This window comes from Parasteatoda tepidariorum, chromosome 6 (assembly GCF_043381705.1).
Source record: "Parasteatoda tepidariorum isolate YZ-2023 chromosome 6, CAS_Ptep_4.0, whole genome shotgun sequence".
NCBI lineage: Eukaryota > Metazoa > Arthropoda > Arachnida > Araneae > Theridiidae > Parasteatoda > Parasteatoda tepidariorum.
In genome coordinates this window covers 87,644,149-87,661,066 of record NC_092209.1, presented here as the reverse complement: position 1 = coordinate 87,661,066, position 16,918 = coordinate 87,644,149, and the positions used below count along the sequence as shown (strand labels likewise).

At 31.5% G+C, this 16,918-nt stretch overlaps 1 protein-coding gene across 1 annotated transcript in view; it reads left to right on the top strand.

Moving 5' to 3' along the window:
• LOC107442699 (glycerol-3-phosphate acyltransferase 4) overlaps positions 1 to 16,918 on the top strand; it is a gene marked incomplete in the record, with an annotated part of 35,545 nt that overhangs the window by 13,500 nt on the left and 5,127 nt on the right. The window contains 7 exon segments of the mRNA XM_043050021.2: positions 1,430 to 1,484; positions 5,696 to 5,761; positions 6,498 to 6,572; positions 6,650 to 6,739; positions 11,459 to 11,552; positions 13,124 to 13,239; positions 14,929 to 14,984. Coding sequence (XP_042905955.1) covers positions 1,430 to 1,484; positions 5,696 to 5,761; positions 6,498 to 6,572; positions 6,650 to 6,739; positions 11,459 to 11,552; positions 13,124 to 13,239; positions 14,929 to 14,984 — 552 coding nt within the window.

Here is a 16,918-nt window from a genome sequence, read left to right as displayed (position 1 = left end):
GTAATGTCAAATAATAATTCATTTAAGTTTCTATTTCACGTCTGTTGAGGAGTATTGATGGCCATCAAACGATGTCTTTCTTTATCGATTAATTGAGGTCCTTTATTTTTAAAATCCTACGCGTCGTAGCTTTCTGATTTTTGATGGATGCAGAAAGAACAGTTTAATATCAAACAATATTCTGCAAATGTACAAGCTATTGTATGATAGAACATTTGTCTAATGTTTTATGCTGCTTCATGCGTCTTCCTTTGAAATTATGAAACATCACAACATTTCCCATTGAGCCGCGATGGCTCATGGGATAGAGCGTTCGCCTTCCAATGAGGCGAACCGGGTTCGAATCCCAGTCGATACGAATTCCGCATCCGGCTTGCACCGACCACAGTGCTGACGTGACGTATCCTCAGTGGTAGAGGAATCATGGATTAGAGTCCCCTTGCCGTCAGGCTAACCGTGGGAGGTTCCAGTGGTCTTTCTCTCCATGTAACTCAAATGCGGGATAGCTCCATCAAAAAGTCCTTCACGAAGGCAAATTTCTCCCAATACTCGATCTAGGAGTTCCCTTGTCTTCTGAATTGGGTTCAAAATTACAAGGCTACGGAGTTGAACACTTGTAGTCGTATACCCATAAGATTGGGCCGGCTGTTCAACGACGGTTATAAAATAAAATAAAACATTTACCATTAAAAAGAACCTGTAATCATTCCTGGACCATCGCTGCGATAATTTTTGCGCGATTAATATAAAAATGGAGCAAAACAAAGTTCATGAACTTTTGGATCTGAAATTAAAAAGCTTCTTAAAAAGGTTTGGAACTAGCCGATAAACATTTATTTAAAAACAAAAGGAAGGAAAAATTAATAATGCGGCATTCCTTAAAAAATCCGTGTTTTGTTGGAAGTAAATCTGGATCTGTTAAAAAAAAATAAAAAAAAAAACACAGTGATACAAGCCTCAGATGAGAATATTTCCCTGAAAGTAATGATAGCGCGCTAATTTTTTTAACCAATCTGATAGAAAAACATTTTTTATTTATTCGACTCAGTGACTTGACTCTCCAGACAGACCATTATATTTAACTAAAACCATCGACTTTAATTAGGGAGAAAAAAATGAACCAAAAAGATATTTTTGAGGCTACATTTTTCTTGTATAAGTTCAAAAAATACTGAAGTCTGACAGCAAACAAAAGTAAATATTGAAAAGCTTAGCAATTGGAGTTCAGTGCTTTTAATCGTAGTATTTTTCTCTGCTCAAATAATAAAACAAATATTAAGAACAAGTAAATATGCAACTTTTACTACATGTAATTTATGTCAGTTTTATGCCCTTTCTTTCTCGTACTTTATGTATGATTTAATGAACAATAAAGGCGTGCATGTATGAAGACAAACATTTAAACTGAAATTGTATTTTCTTATTTCAGAATTACCATCTTGGAATTTATTGACGAGGACCAATAAAAACTATAGTTTTGTCAGGTATTTTTTTTTCCTTTTCTGACACAACTTTAGGTCCTTAGTTTAGATATAAAGCCCATAATCAAACTGTTGAAAGAATGGTCGGGTAAAAATAAAGAATACAATCGAAAAGGACGAAAACTCTTTATTATTGAAAATTCTCAACAAATGCTAAAATTAACGATTACCAGCTGCAATATATCACATTGGCGACAAAGTAAATCACTTAGATATGGATGACCAGCATCCTGAAAAAAACTGGTACACACTACTTTACTTAAGTAATATAATATTCTTTCGCATAGAACCTCTAATGGAAATAATTTATTTTAACGGTTGGTTTTTAAATGTTCTTTTAAAAACACCCTTTGTTTGAGGCCACCTTGTACTACTCTTCTGCATTGATTCCGTTCTCTAGATCGTAAGGCTCATTCTCCAGACATTCGAGTAGTGTCATTTTCCAGAAAGTGCTGGTTGTTACGAATCTTTAAGAAAGAAATAGTGCAAAATTTATTATGTTAACTAAAACAACAACTCAATTTAAATGCGCAACATTTCACTGTAAATAAAATAAAAGAGACCTCCAATGTAAATACAAGAGGATATATTCATCGAGTATGTATGTAAACGTTTATCTATCAAAAGGTACCTCGAAATGGAATTCAAGTTAGCATGTCTTATGTACTAGTGATTTGGTACTTAATATTTGTAGTTGCAGTTATACGCCACAAATACAGAGCACAGTAACCGTTTTGTACAAAAGGATCAGCCTTTGTATAATTTTATCAGAAAAAAATGTGCGACTTTCACTATAAGTATGTGAATCATTTCTGCGACTTCATATTTACAGATAAAATATATTAAATTATATATTAGCATTCTAATCAGACTAAAAGATTATTAGACGTCTCCGTTTACTTTGGATTTAAAATTATGTTTTTATTTTATTATTAATAATTTTTAACGATGTTATTAAGCATAATTATGTTTAGGAAAAATACTACATTTCGATGTTTTTGCACTACTGTGGCCTTAAAAAACATTTTATGGAGGGAAAAGTGACAAGAGATCGTTAATGTGCAAGTGACCCAGTGTGGGTATCTCGAGTCAGATTGGCTGTTGAAAAGTGTCATTTGTTTACGTTAGCAACAGTTATTTCCATTCTATTTCGAGTTATCTTGCCCCGTCAAGTAGATTCTTTCTTTCTCAATGATTTCAATTCTTTCACCACATATTTCTTACTTAACACAAAGACAGGCAAGAAGCCATGCAGAACATAAACAAACTAATTATGCATCGAAGTTGCCAGGTACACGAAACAAAAATATATTACGCGTTACAATAAAGTACATAAACAAATAATAAATCTAAGTCAAGTAAAATATGTAGACGAGAAAGAATTATATTTCAGCTTATTCGATGGGTGGCTCTATGTTAAATTAACTTCACGTTAATTAACATTCTAATTTACGTGGAAAAAACTTAGACACGCCATTTTGTTAATTGAAGATCAGATGGCTTTGACGTCATAGGTCACATGCGTGGGTATGTTTGAACTTCTTCTCGAAGTGCAAGTATCCAATTGGGTATAATATAGCCTACGTCACAGGTTGTGTTGTTCCTACTAAATTTAACCCATGAACGGCATTTTCTGCGAGCCTAACTTTAAGCCACAAATAAACAAACGAAGTGTTCGATCGTTTAAATAGCTGCTCGCCAGATTTTATTGCATTATAAGGAAAAGTTATTGAAACTAAATACAACTAAATAAACAACAACAACTGAAACAAATAACAACAACTACTAATAACAATAACTAAATAAACAACAACTAAATTCCATTCGTTTAGCATTGCGTCATATGTTGTTCCTACTAAATCGAAGTAGTTGTGTTTTTTTTCATATTATACCCAATTGGTACATTTTACTGACTTTTTTTTTTAAATAAAATATTTTCTAATCAAAAATATATTTAGAAAAAAAGAAAACTATCAAGCAATTTAGTTATTTTTTGTTGTACAGTATTATATGAGTTGTCATCAACGCTTCAGCTGAGATATAAGACAAGATATATTTTGATAAAATGTTATATCAGTTACTATATAAAATCAAGGCTATATCAATTGGGTATACTATAAACTACGTCACAGGTCGTGTTATTCCTACTAAATTTAACTAGTAAACAGCATTTTCTGCGAACCTGATTTCTAGCAACAAATAAACATTAAGCGAAGCATGTTGTTACAAGTCGCTACTCGCCAGGTTGCAATTGTATTAGTCTAATTCTTTTTGAAATAATTTATTTTGTTGTTTTATCTAAGTTTATGAATTTAGTAAACATATTTAAAACTCAGTTTATTAATTAAACTAAAAGGTTAATGTTATTCCTAGTAAAATTTTCGAAGTGGAAGTAGTTGTGTTTTTTTCATATTATACCCAATTATGGTAATATTAAATTTAATCAAATAATGAAAACCGACGTAAAAAGTAAACAAATTACATAGTAAAACCTTTTTCCATGACAGTAGGATCAATTTTCTAGATTTATTCTTTAGAGTCTAAAGTTAATTAGAAATTTTGTGTGTACACTCAAGCAATAAACATCAAAAGGAGCTATAAGTTAAAAATTATCACTGATGTTTATTTTAAAATATGTGAATAACTGAATCGCTTATAGCAAAATTTAAAACAATGACTAACGCTTAACCCATCAAAAAACTCCATTTCGTTTATTCGCTCATTCCTATTTAATGAATGAATTAATAATTAAAAAAACTTTATTAATATTAAGTGTCATCCACTACAGGCTTAAAGAAAATGTATTTGAAGTTGAGTGAATGAATAAAAAGCATTTTATTAAAGATTGAAAATTTGAACAAGAGGGAGAGTAGGAATTATAAAAATACTCTGAAATGCGCATTATGACAAGCTACATTTTTCGATTACTACAACAAGCTACATTTACTACATTATACAATTTGTTAGATCATTCTACCTCATTACATATAATCCTTAAAACATTATGCAGATTTTAATTTTTAAGTGAACATGTGTCCTTTTTTACTTCCCTTCATTTTAATATGAATGCATCTCATTTGCTTAACTTGTTAATTTTATATATTCCATGGAGTACACTTCAATAAATATCCTGAAATATTAGTTTTTCTTGTCTTTTTAATACCATAATAATAATAATAATAATAATAATAAATATACTTAGATNGCCGCACATTTCATTGAAACTGAATTTAAATTCCTAGGTTTATACCAAAAATTAAAAATATCTGTGTTCCATTAAAATTTTATTTATTTTAAAAAAGGGGCTCCCGAAGGTTGCGACATAAATTTTTTAACGTTTTAAAACGATTACCCCAGATGGAACCGTCTTATTACAAAGAAACAAGTTCAGGGTTCTCATCGTTCTAGTAAGTTAAAATACTAAATCACTTTAAATTTATTTTTTAGTGTAACTGTATTTTATTTTGTAGGCATGTTTAAATAAAATTAAATTAAAATTAATAAATCAAAATAATTTAAAATACAAACAATCAACGTCCCCCCCCCCCTGGTAAAATTATCAAACGTTGACAGGTCCGCGGTGATAAAAAGGTTGGGGAGCACTGCTCTAGATCGTAAGGCTCATTCTCCAGACATTCGAGTAGTGTCATTTTCCAGAAAGTGGTGGTTGTTATGAATCTTTAAGAAAGAAATAGTGCAAAATTTATTATATGTTAAATAAAACAACAACTCAATTTAAATGCGCAACATGTCACTGTAGATAAAATAAAAGAGGCGTCCAAAGTAAATATAAGAGGCTATATTCATCCACTATGCAAACGTTCATCTATCAAAAGGTACCTCGAGATGGAATTCAAGTTAACATGTCTTATATATTAGTGATTTGGTATTTAATATTTGTAATAGCAGTTACAATACAAATACAGAGCACAGTAACCGTTTTGTACTAAAAGATCAGCCTTTGTATAATTTTATAAGAAAAAAATGTGCGACTTTCACTATAAGTTTTCATATGTGAATCATTTCTGTGACTTCATTTACAAATGAAATATTAAATTATGTATTAGCATTCCAATCAGACTATTTAATTTTATTTATTCTATGGAATACACATCAATAAATATCGTAAAATATTAATTTTTCTTTTCTACTGTCTTTTTAATACCATAATAATAATAATATATGTATAATAACAAACTCTTTTCTTTCTACAGCTTGCGCTTGTCCATTTTGTGGGGACTCGGTTGGATTTTGCGATACTGTATTTTATTCCCATGTAGGTAGGTTACAATCCTTTGTTTGCAATTTAAAAAATCATTACTTTCTCTAACATTCTTGTGCAGAGAACTGGATGATGTAATGTCAAATATGAGTTTCATTTAAACTGTAGGTAAAAAAAAATATTTTCATGCTATATGTGTTAGTGTATTTGATACGTGTGAGATACTATAATAAGCGAGATAATATTGAGATTATTATCGACATTGACGCATATCGAATATGATAGTAGGGTGAGTATGGTCAAAAACAATTATCATCAACTTCGATACTAATATCAAGAATGCTGATAGCTATAATGTAAGTAACAAAAATATTTGTCAACACGTATAGTGATTAATTCAATAATGTAACTGAGTTATATTAAGAAAATATTTTGATGTGAAGTGCGCAAATTAAAAAAAAAAGACCACCCTGAATAACTTTTGATCGGATCTTCACGTTTTAGGACTCAATCTTAATGGTTCGAGAAGGTGACCTCAAGTATACGAATAAGTTAGTACAGACTATATTTTAAGTTACGAAATCAGCAACAAAAACGAACTTTCTCTGAATGTAGATATCCCAAAGCTACGAGCAAAGAGGTCAACTTTTGGTCTTTTCCACCCCATGGGTCTTTTTCACATATTTTCAAAAATAAATTTTTCTGTGTTCATACCATATTTCTGTTTTTAATACACCCATAATATTCGAATAAAAAATTTCAAAATGTTTCCTTCTAATAAAACTTGTTTCCAGACTAGTTATTTCAATTCTTGGAGTGTTGTGGCTTCTTTTGTGCACCGGCATCATCGGCTACATTCCCGAAGGACGGTAAGACCCCCCCCTTCTTTTTTTTCCCATTCCTTGTCTTCTATTTACTTATTTCATCTGTTGTTTTCTAATTACAGACTGAAGAGATTTGCCTACAAGCATGTGAGCTTAATGTGCTTCAGGATAACGGCCCGATCTTTTTCAGCAATCGTCACCTATCACAATCTGTGAGTTTCTATATTTTTTAATCAGATCATTATACTGACTCATGTGATTCGAATTAATCTCTGATTCTGATCCGAATCAGTTTAAAGTTGTTGATTCGTATCATTTTGAACCATTTAAATTTATTAAGAATCAGCACCAAACTGAATCAGTAAGAGGTTCGAATTAATAAGTGATTCTAATCCCAGATAGCAAAATAAGGTTTATTTTCACACAGCAAAAACCTTTTTAATGTAAACCTAGAAAAGTTTGTAATGCGGTTTGCGTGTAAACCTTCTAACCTTAAAACGAGATCTGTGACCATCTGCTCTATTCTACGTACATTATCCTATTTCAAAACCTTGGAAAACAACCTTCTATATGAAAACCTTAAATGGAGGTTGACTTAGGGTTTTCAAGCTTGAAAAAATCCTTTCATAAAGCTAGTCTCAAGGTGAAAATAATCTCAAATCTAGGTAATTATAAGGTTTCTTTTAGCAAAGTCTTGTAAGCTCAGCTAAAATCCACCTTGTCATGAAATTTTAATTAACAATGCAATTTGATCCTATCGCTAGTGTGACGTCATTTAAAACGTCACGATGGACCTTAAGTGACAATCAGGACTAAAGAGAAATAGAAGGGCTGGTTCACTCCTTTGAAGAAACTCTCGCCGTGCCAATCCTCCGATTTTCTCTAGTGACGTCACTTTGGCGCAAAGCTCGCACTTTTACTTCAAGGACAGAGCGTTCGGCCTTACTAGCTCTAACTAATATTGGAGCATTTCTTTTTGTGACATATTCATTGACATTTGTTATTTTCTATAATGACTTTCCTCAGTTTTTGCCGTGAATTTGCAAAATTTTAAAACTATTAACGAAATGCCAGTTTGCGCGTTTGCAACTTGCATTAATTCTGATAGAAAAACAAAAGGAAAAAATATAATTTTCCGCGTCTTCCCTAAAGTAAATGAACAACTATGTAAGGAATGGATTCCAAAATGACACAGTTAATATAAATCAGCAATACGTTTTTTCTATCGTTAAGAACTTTCATAAAAATTCGTTATCTAAATAGAAACCGCCTTGTTACTTCAAAAAGAAAGGATTGTGAAAAAAATTAAAAAATGGATAAAGTCAAAGAAAATTAAAACGTAAGTAAAAAGTATAAATAAAATATATAGTGTACAGTTGAAATTCTCCTAATTTCATAGCTTATTTTTTTAATGTAGTTATTGTAAATATTTATGATTCTAGAGTTGTTCGTATTATGTTNATTTCTTTTTAACATAACCTCAAGCTTCAGAAATACACATTTTCCACCAATAAAATATGATGTAGATTTTAATTCACGCTTTTTCATTCAAAAGGTAGAATTTTAATTAACATTATTTGTATTATTTTTTGAAAAGTATTCATGTTTATTATTTACTTTCTACAGCTATGCAAGTCTATATTAAGACAGCATTAAATATTTACTTTAATCTGTACTTTCAATGTTAAGAATCAAAAAAACATGTAATTTTAAATGTGTTTAACACACACCAAGAAAGAAAGTAATTTCGTTTACTAAAATTAATTAATGCAGCAATTAATTTAAAATAAATTTTAAAACTAAGAAAATAAAAAAAATCAATAATTTAAAGCACTGTTTTTTAACTTTTAAAATCAATATAATATATATAAAAATCAGTTGATTTAAATCAATGATTTTTTTAAAAAAATCATTTGATTTTAATCATGATTTAAATCGTGATTTAAATGAACGAACCCTGGTCTCAGTGTGAAAATAACCTTATATCTAGGTCATTGTAAGGTTTCTTTTCGTGAAGTCTTGTATGCTCAGCTGAAATCCACCTTGTCACGAAATTTTAATGGACAATGCAATTTGATCCTATCGCTAGTGTGACGTCATCTAAAACGTCATTATGAACCTTAAGTGACAATACTTATTAAAAAAGCTTTAAAAATTAACTTTTTAATCCTTTTAGGATGAAAGGTTTGAAACTGCAATATTATTGCTTTATTGAAAAGAGGTTTTTAGTACAAACATTTAAGTGACAATAAAAAAAAGATTCTGTCACAAGGTTGCCTGTAAGGTTTACATGCTTTCTGGGAATCATTCACTGATTGCAGAATGAATTCACTTGAATCAATTATTGATTTGAATCGCCTAGGTCAACTGATTATATTGATTCAAATTTCCTCGATGATTTGTTTTTGCCTAATACTATATTAAAATCTACTCTAATGGTGGTTATTTTGGGTATTGCTTCAATGTAGTCAAAAGAATAAACCAAAATTCTGAAAATGTTTTTCTTTATTTGTACAGCAAGGAAACTGTTAAAATGGATTTTTATAACGCAGCAAAAATAAATAAATAAATAAATAAAATAGTAGACTAGCTCTTTATTTTTGAAAGTACAAAAAAGACTAGAAATTTGTCTATTAAAAAAAATGCGATAAAATGAAATAATCTCACTAATCAGAATCTTCTCGTAAAAAGCGCTGATTGTATCCCAGAAAAGAGAAAAAGCTGACATTTCTTATCAAAGTGGCCAAGTTCCACAGAAATTTGAAAAACTGTAGAAAAAGAACGAGGAAACAAAATGTTTCAACTAATTAATATCAGCTAAAATATCTGCGTTACTATCAGTCTACTGTATACCTAAAATTAACGTAAAATTAAATCCTTTAAAATCATACAATGAAAAAGTTTTCACAACTTATTCTAAATTCACCACTGTTCTAATGTCACCATTTTTTATAAACGTCGTTAAACAGCCGACCCAAATTTGAGTTTACGACTACTAATGTTCAACTCCATAGAATTGTAATCTATGGACTCAATCCAGAAGACATGGGAACTCCTAAATCAAATACGGTCAAACCCCGCTATAGTGAACACGGCTTATAGTGAACTCCCGGATATAGTGAACCAAATGTTCTGTCCCGTGTCTTGCTATACAAGCATAATGTTATTTTTTGTGGATATAGTGAACCAAAAATGTGAGGAAGTTGGATATAGTGAACTTTTTTCTGTCTTCGACTGATTTTTTTGTTCATTTTTTTGTTGTTGTTGATATTATCAGGGAATATAAACTATCCAAATCTGAAGTTTGTAACATATGGAAAAATAGGCAATTAATAATTTCTGCTCATGAAAAAAATATAGATGGCAGAAAAAAGTGGAGAAAAGCAGATCACAAGGATGTTGAAGAAGCATTACTGAAGTGGTTCACCATTCGAAGAAGCCGCAATCTGGACAAATGTGGATAAATTTGCTAAGTGATTTTATGAGACTACTTTCATGTGCTCGAATGGCTGGTTAGACAGGTTTAAAAAACGGAATAACAGAAATTCAGGAAAAATTATCTGAGAGTCGGGAAGTGTTTCCATAACTGATGTTGAGGATTGCTCATCAGCTAAAGATTACTAATTTTTTTTGTACGCAAGACGAAGAGTAATGAAAAATAACGCATTTTTTGCTACTACATAATATTTTTCAGTCATTTATTTGAATAATGTGTAATAAAAGGGAGGAGTTTGGGAACCATTAGTTAAATTGCCTGCGTTACGGATATAGTGAACACCCGGTTATAGTGAACTGAAATTTCGGTCCCTTGAAGGTTCACTATAGCGGGGTTTTCACTGTATTAGGAGAAATTTGCCTTAGTGGAGGATTTTTTTGATGGAACTAACCCGCATTTGCGTTTCATATCGAGGAAGACTAATGTTCTAAATTAAGTTTTATGTCGTCTAGGTGGCCTATCGGTTAGCATGCTTGACTGCAAAGCCATTGGTTGCGGATTCTAATCACGGTTAGGGCATGTATGTTTCTTTTTGTGTGTAGCATCCTCTGTTGGGTGAATGTAGCTCACCTTCTGAACGGGCATCTGTGACGTAGGTAATGTTGCTCGCCTCCGTGACGTCACAGGTGAGGTTCACAGGTGTCCATCGGGTAATATTAAAGAGCAACACTTCCAGCATCTTCCGAGGCAAAAGAGTAAGAATTCAGCCGTTAGAAAACAATAAAAAAAACCATCTAGTTTTATTTTCGGTAGGATTCAATGAACAATACATATATTTCTCAAAGATTCCTCTCGAGATTAAATATTTTTTCTTGTCCTGTTTTACTCATACTGTGCGTAAAAAACGCACTGAATTAATTTGATCTAATGAACGTGCTGCGTTTCAATCTTAATGGCGGTGACTTAAAATATGCTAATTAATTCGTGAACAAGATATTTTAAGTTACGAATTTGGACACAAAAATTAGCTTTCTCTGAATAAATTTTTTCCGACGTGTTTAAATTTCTGCAACTCAAAAAAGGGAGGAGTAGCCCTAATCTAAGAAATATGATTCCTTGAATTATCTCAAGAGAGCGGTCCAAAGTGTGGATTACTTAATGCTAATTTAACATTCTGCGTATTTAGCCATATCTTGTAAATTTTTTAAGCGAATCGAAACAATTTTGCTCACTATTCTAAAGTACGCTTTTGTATAGATAAAAAAAATTATTTTTAATAATTTATTTAATAATAGACCAACAAATTTTGAACTGAAATATATACAAATTTTTACATCATTTTAAAAATTGTAATTTTGTATACAAAATTTGAATCAAATCGGTCGTTTGGTTCCTGAGGAATCGAATTTAAGTATGGACCCATTTACTGATACATTCACTCCTATACTTTCAATTCTTTGATAGATTTTCTCTCTTTCTCAAATTCTTCTTCTAGAGAGAACAAAGCGAAGGGAGGAGGAATTTGTGTGGCCAATCATACTTCTCCAATTGATGTCGTCATTCTTGCCAGCGACAATTGCTACGCTTTGGTAAATTTGGCTTTTATTTATTTCATAATTTTTACACAACTTTCATTACCCCTGTTTAAAAATTTATTAAAATTTTACTTTTGCTGATACAAATAGAAACTAATATTATACTTGTCATGGGCTAAAAAAGATCTACCTCTCGTTTTCGTCAAATTTTAGAATATTTCAAGTTCTTTTTTTTAATTTTTAAAGTTATTACTATAAATTCAGCATCAAGTTAAATGAAATTCTGACTTCTGTGAATCTATATCTATGCAGAGTATGAATCAAGGTCAAATTAAGGGATCTAAAAGGTATTTAACTACAAAAGCTGATCATTAATATTTTATCACGAAAATACAGAAAACGCTGCCGAAGTCTAATAATTGCTTACTGAGAAAGGTGGAAATGAAAATAATAAAACCACTTTGATTGCCTACTAAAGCTTTAAATGGTGTCGCGTCAATTTATTGCACACAATTCATCGTGCAACAATTCATCGCGCATAATTCGTTGGGGCGACAGTCCGTCATGGACACAATTCATAGCGGCGACAATTTGTTGTCACAATTCATCGCTGCGGCAACTTGTCGTAGCGACAATTTATCGCGAGCACAATTTCTAGCCATTATGATAAAATATATCTATTTACGAAGACAAAACTCTTGCATTATCTGCATAAGCTAACTAAATATGTAGTCTGACCGCTCAGAAATCAAAAAACCTCCAAAGAGGGAAGGTTTTTATGATTTTCTTACTTACAAGTGGAATAGAAAGTGCATGAAAAATGCTTGCGTGAGTCACTCAATAAAAAATAATTATTGTGGGTAGATCTCAGCATCCAGTAAAATAATTTCATGAAAAAGATAGATATTGGTTGCAAAATATTTTTTAATTATCATTCATCTCGGCTAAGTAAAATATTTGTATACGTCGCAACATATTTGTCTTAATTATAATATTCTACCCATCGCAAATGTTTTTTTTTTCTTTGTATAACCGTTGTTGAACATCCGACCCAAGTTTGAGCTTGCAACTACTAATGTTCAACACCTTAGCCTTGTAATTTCGAACCCAATCCAGAAGACAAGGAAACTTCTTTATCAGTACCCCCAGAGGTATTGATTTGTTATGGGAACATGGAGGACTTTGTGACTCGACAAATTTAGCGTGCATCAGTCACCATTTACTACACGGGAGAGTCTTCGTCAGGCGGGGATCGAACCCACGACCTATTGGACATGGACCCAGTGCCCTACCAACCAGGCTATCTTGGACCTGCCCATGTTGTTGAAAATATTCAAGATTGTTCAAGTTTAATTTTCGAACTGTCAAAATTTAATTTTCCTACGACGAATTGATTTTTCGACGAGTCGTCATTGTAATGTACTGTGATCACGACGGATCGTCTCACGATGAATTGACGCAGAACCGTTTTTAATAATTCCCCTTTCAACTCCTCTGTTAATCAAACATGTTTTGATTTTTTCATTCCCGCTGATCGAATATAAAAACCATTGTTTAAATATTCGACCCCAAAAGTACAAAGTTTTTTAAAACAGACGATAATGTGTTTATATGTATAATTGCAGGTGGGTCAGAAGCAGGGTGGATTCTTAGGACTTCTTCAGAGGGCTCTCGATCGTGCTACCTCACATGTCTGGTTCGAACGTTTTGAAATGAAAGACAGAGCTTTAGTCTTGAAAAGGTTATCTTCTATCTTATTTCGTTCTACGATAAAAAAAACAACCAATTCATTCTTTAATCCCTTCAAATGCTGGATTTTAATTTCTATTGCAGAAAGGTCCACATATTTTTCGCTGATTTATTTTCAATTTTAGTATTTCATTAACTATTTGCAGTAAAGAAATATTAGTTTTTTTTTAACGTTGATGTAAATTCTCTAGTTAAAAGCATTGCAGTGCTTTCAATAATTATAACAATTATTCGTAATCTCTAAGGTTAAGTTTTGTCTAGCAGTCTTTCTTTATTTTTTTAATAAACAGTAATATAAAAATAAAATTAAAAATCAATTCCTACTTAGATCAACAAAGAAAAGTTTTATTTTAGTTACTTTTTATTAAATAATTAAAAATTTTTCTCCCATATGAAACTAAAATTTATTCGCAGATTTATTTTCAATTTTAGTATTTTATTAACTATTTGCAGTAAAGAAATATTAGTTGTTTTCTAACGTTGATGTAAATTCTCTAGTGAAAAGCATTGCATTGCTTTCAATAATTATAACAATTATTCGTAATCTCTAAGGTTAAGTTTTGTCTAGCAGTCTTTCATTTTGTTTTAATAAACAGTAATATAAAAATAAAATTCAAAATCAATTCCTACTAAGGTCAACAAAGAAAAGTTTTATATTAGTTACTTTTTATTAAATAATTAAAACATTTTTCTCCCTTATAAAATTAAAATTTATTAGTTAAATTTAATTAATGAATTAATACTTTAAAAAACTGCATTAACATAAAGTGTCATCCACTACAAATTTTAAAAAATTTATTTGAACATAAATATATGAAATAACGGTGGATCCACACCGATATTTTTTAGTTAATTACAGGTCAAAACAGCATGATTAATGAGTCCATGTTGTGCATAATCTTTTTTATTTAGTAGCGATGGTGAAAGCATACATCTTAGCCCCCTCCAAGTTGGAGAGGGGAAGACCCATATCCCGTCTAAACTAACGTACGTTAGCTAGGCATTATAAACAACAAAAAGCCACGCAAAAACATTGCTCCTGCGTTTTATAGGATGATTAAAAGTTGTGATGAGGCCAGTCATTATTGCCTTTTCTGTATTCTTACGCCTCATCAAAATTATTTATTACTCATAGAAAATCGTTTAATCTTTCCTTATATGGAAGTGAAAGATCTTAAAATAACTTCTCTTTTGAAATATAAATCTAATTATTATTCATTGGCATGTTTTTAGCCTTGAAGTCCCAAAATAGAATTTCTACCCTTATCCTTTACCAAAGATATTTTATGAAAACGAATGAAGTTTTGATGCTTTTATTAATACAAAAGTATTTAATTTTTGTATTACATATATATAGGGAGAGTGTGAATTTAATAGTAGGAATTGAAAGGAAAAAAGAAGCTTGGTATCGAGCTACTATAAAAGTATAAATTGCGTGACGTGGACCAGTGCTACCAAGTAATGTTCGTTATTGAATTTATCTGACACAACGAATATAAAATAATTACGCATTTAAATGTGCACAATAAACTATATTTTTGTTCAAATATAGCTCTAAGTTAGAAATTATCACTGATGTTATTTTTAAAATACGTGAAAAAATGAATAGTCTATTGTTAAATTTAAAACAATGACTAACGTTTGACNCTATCTGACAATTCAAATTACCTTCTCATTCTAGGCTCCAAGAACATTGTCAAGATGCAGAGAAACTTCCGATTCTGATATTTCCAGAAGGTTCGCATAGCAGTTATTCTATTTTTTTTTTTAATGACACTGCAACTGACCTCAAAATATATCCTAAGTGAATTGATACAATAATCCCTTACAATAATCCTTTGCACAAATAATCCCTTAGGTCGAGAGTGTTCCGCAAGAATTACGTCGAGAGTGTTCCGCACAAATAAAAAAAAATTAGAAAAAAAGAAGTATTAAAGCTCGTTAGCAGCTGTCAAAAGCTAGGAAGACAAACTATTTTTTTTCTCCGTGAGATATGGAATATAGTTCGTTCACCAGGAGTATGCGACGATACTATTTCACTGTTTTTGGGAAACGGTTGTGAGCAATCCTGAACAAGATTGCTATTCGGCGATCTTATGACGAAAATATTTATTCCGCAAACTTTATTTACAATTTTTTAGCATTAAATATTTCATAAATGTGATGATCTTTCTCTCTTTTGAGAGAATAGTTCGTCCTTTTTGAAACATTTAAACGCCGGGATAGCCAGGTTGGTAGGGCACTGGTCTCGTGTCCAAGAGGTCGTGGGTTCGATCCCCACCGGCCGAAGACTCCCCGTGTAGTAATTGGTGACTGCTGCACGTTAAATCTTTCGAGTTGCAAAGTCCTCCATGCTTCCATAACAAATCAATACTTCTGGGGGTTATTGATCCAGGAGTTTCCTTGTCTTCTGGATTGGGTTCAAAATTACAAGGCTACAGAGTTGAACATTAGTAGTCGTAAACCCAAAAATTGGGTCGGCTGTTCAACGACGGATAAAGTAAAATAAAAATAGTTCGTCCTTTTGTGAGACATTTTGCTGGGAAAACAGCAGTTTTGAAATTTAAAACATATTTAATTGGCTAGAGAAATGAAAGGTATAATAGCAGATGGTAAAGCGAAGTAAGTGATTGAAAAAGAATCCACTGTTTGTGTTCGTCGCGCATCAAGGGCTGTCTCAATTTCAAGCGCGGAGATGCTTCTCTTCCTACTCCCGCGCTGAAATGAGCTCTGCGTCCGAGGAGGTGGAGCCAAGTGCCAACTCCTGGCGAACGAACTATACTTAGTATGGCATTTCTCCACTACCATTCTGTCCAAAGCAACACTTTACAAGAACTAATCCGAATCGAACACGATATCGGTTCATTTACAATAACGTTATTGAACCAATTTCTGGGATCGGTATAATAGCGTTCATGTTATTCAACAAATTCGAACTGTCTAGTTAACGTTAACCGTTTTTTGAAGGAAAAACATCACAATTCTCTCTTCCAAACTCCTGAAATACGGAGGAAAAATGGCCGCCGTGATTGACAAAACTAGTAAAAATAATATGATCGGCACCATAGCACCGATTTTTTTTCTGAACTGATGATGTGTGTAATAGATGTTACAAATAATGTTTTGTTTCCAGTTTAAGGCAAGCAAATTGTTTTCCTATGGAACGACAAATCATGGGAATTTGCATAAGGCCGAATCACCATGCTTCTCGTATTTAATCGTTTGTAACTTTCTCTCTATACCAGGGTGCGTAGCGTTTTTAAAAAGTACTTAAATGTGATTATTTTTGATTTACGTTTTTTGAAAGCCCTTAAAAGTGCTTAATTTTTTATCTTTTAAAAACAGATTTTTTCTTTGCCGTATCGATTTTCGTTCTAAATTACAAAAAAAAATCATGATTTTTATAATTTTCTCTGTAATGTTTGTCAGAAACTAGTTATTTTATTATGATTATGTATAGTATTTGAAACTATTTTTGAATTTTATTGATTTTATGTTTATAAATTAAGAACTTTAAACGATAAAAGGAAATAATTTTTGTTAATGCACAGATCCTAGTTATGAATTCCTTTTTGTTGAAGTGATTAAAAATGTTTTTTGAGTTCTTAAAAAATACTTAAAAGTGCTTATTTTTTTATGAAAAATCTGACTACGCACCCTGTATACTCTGT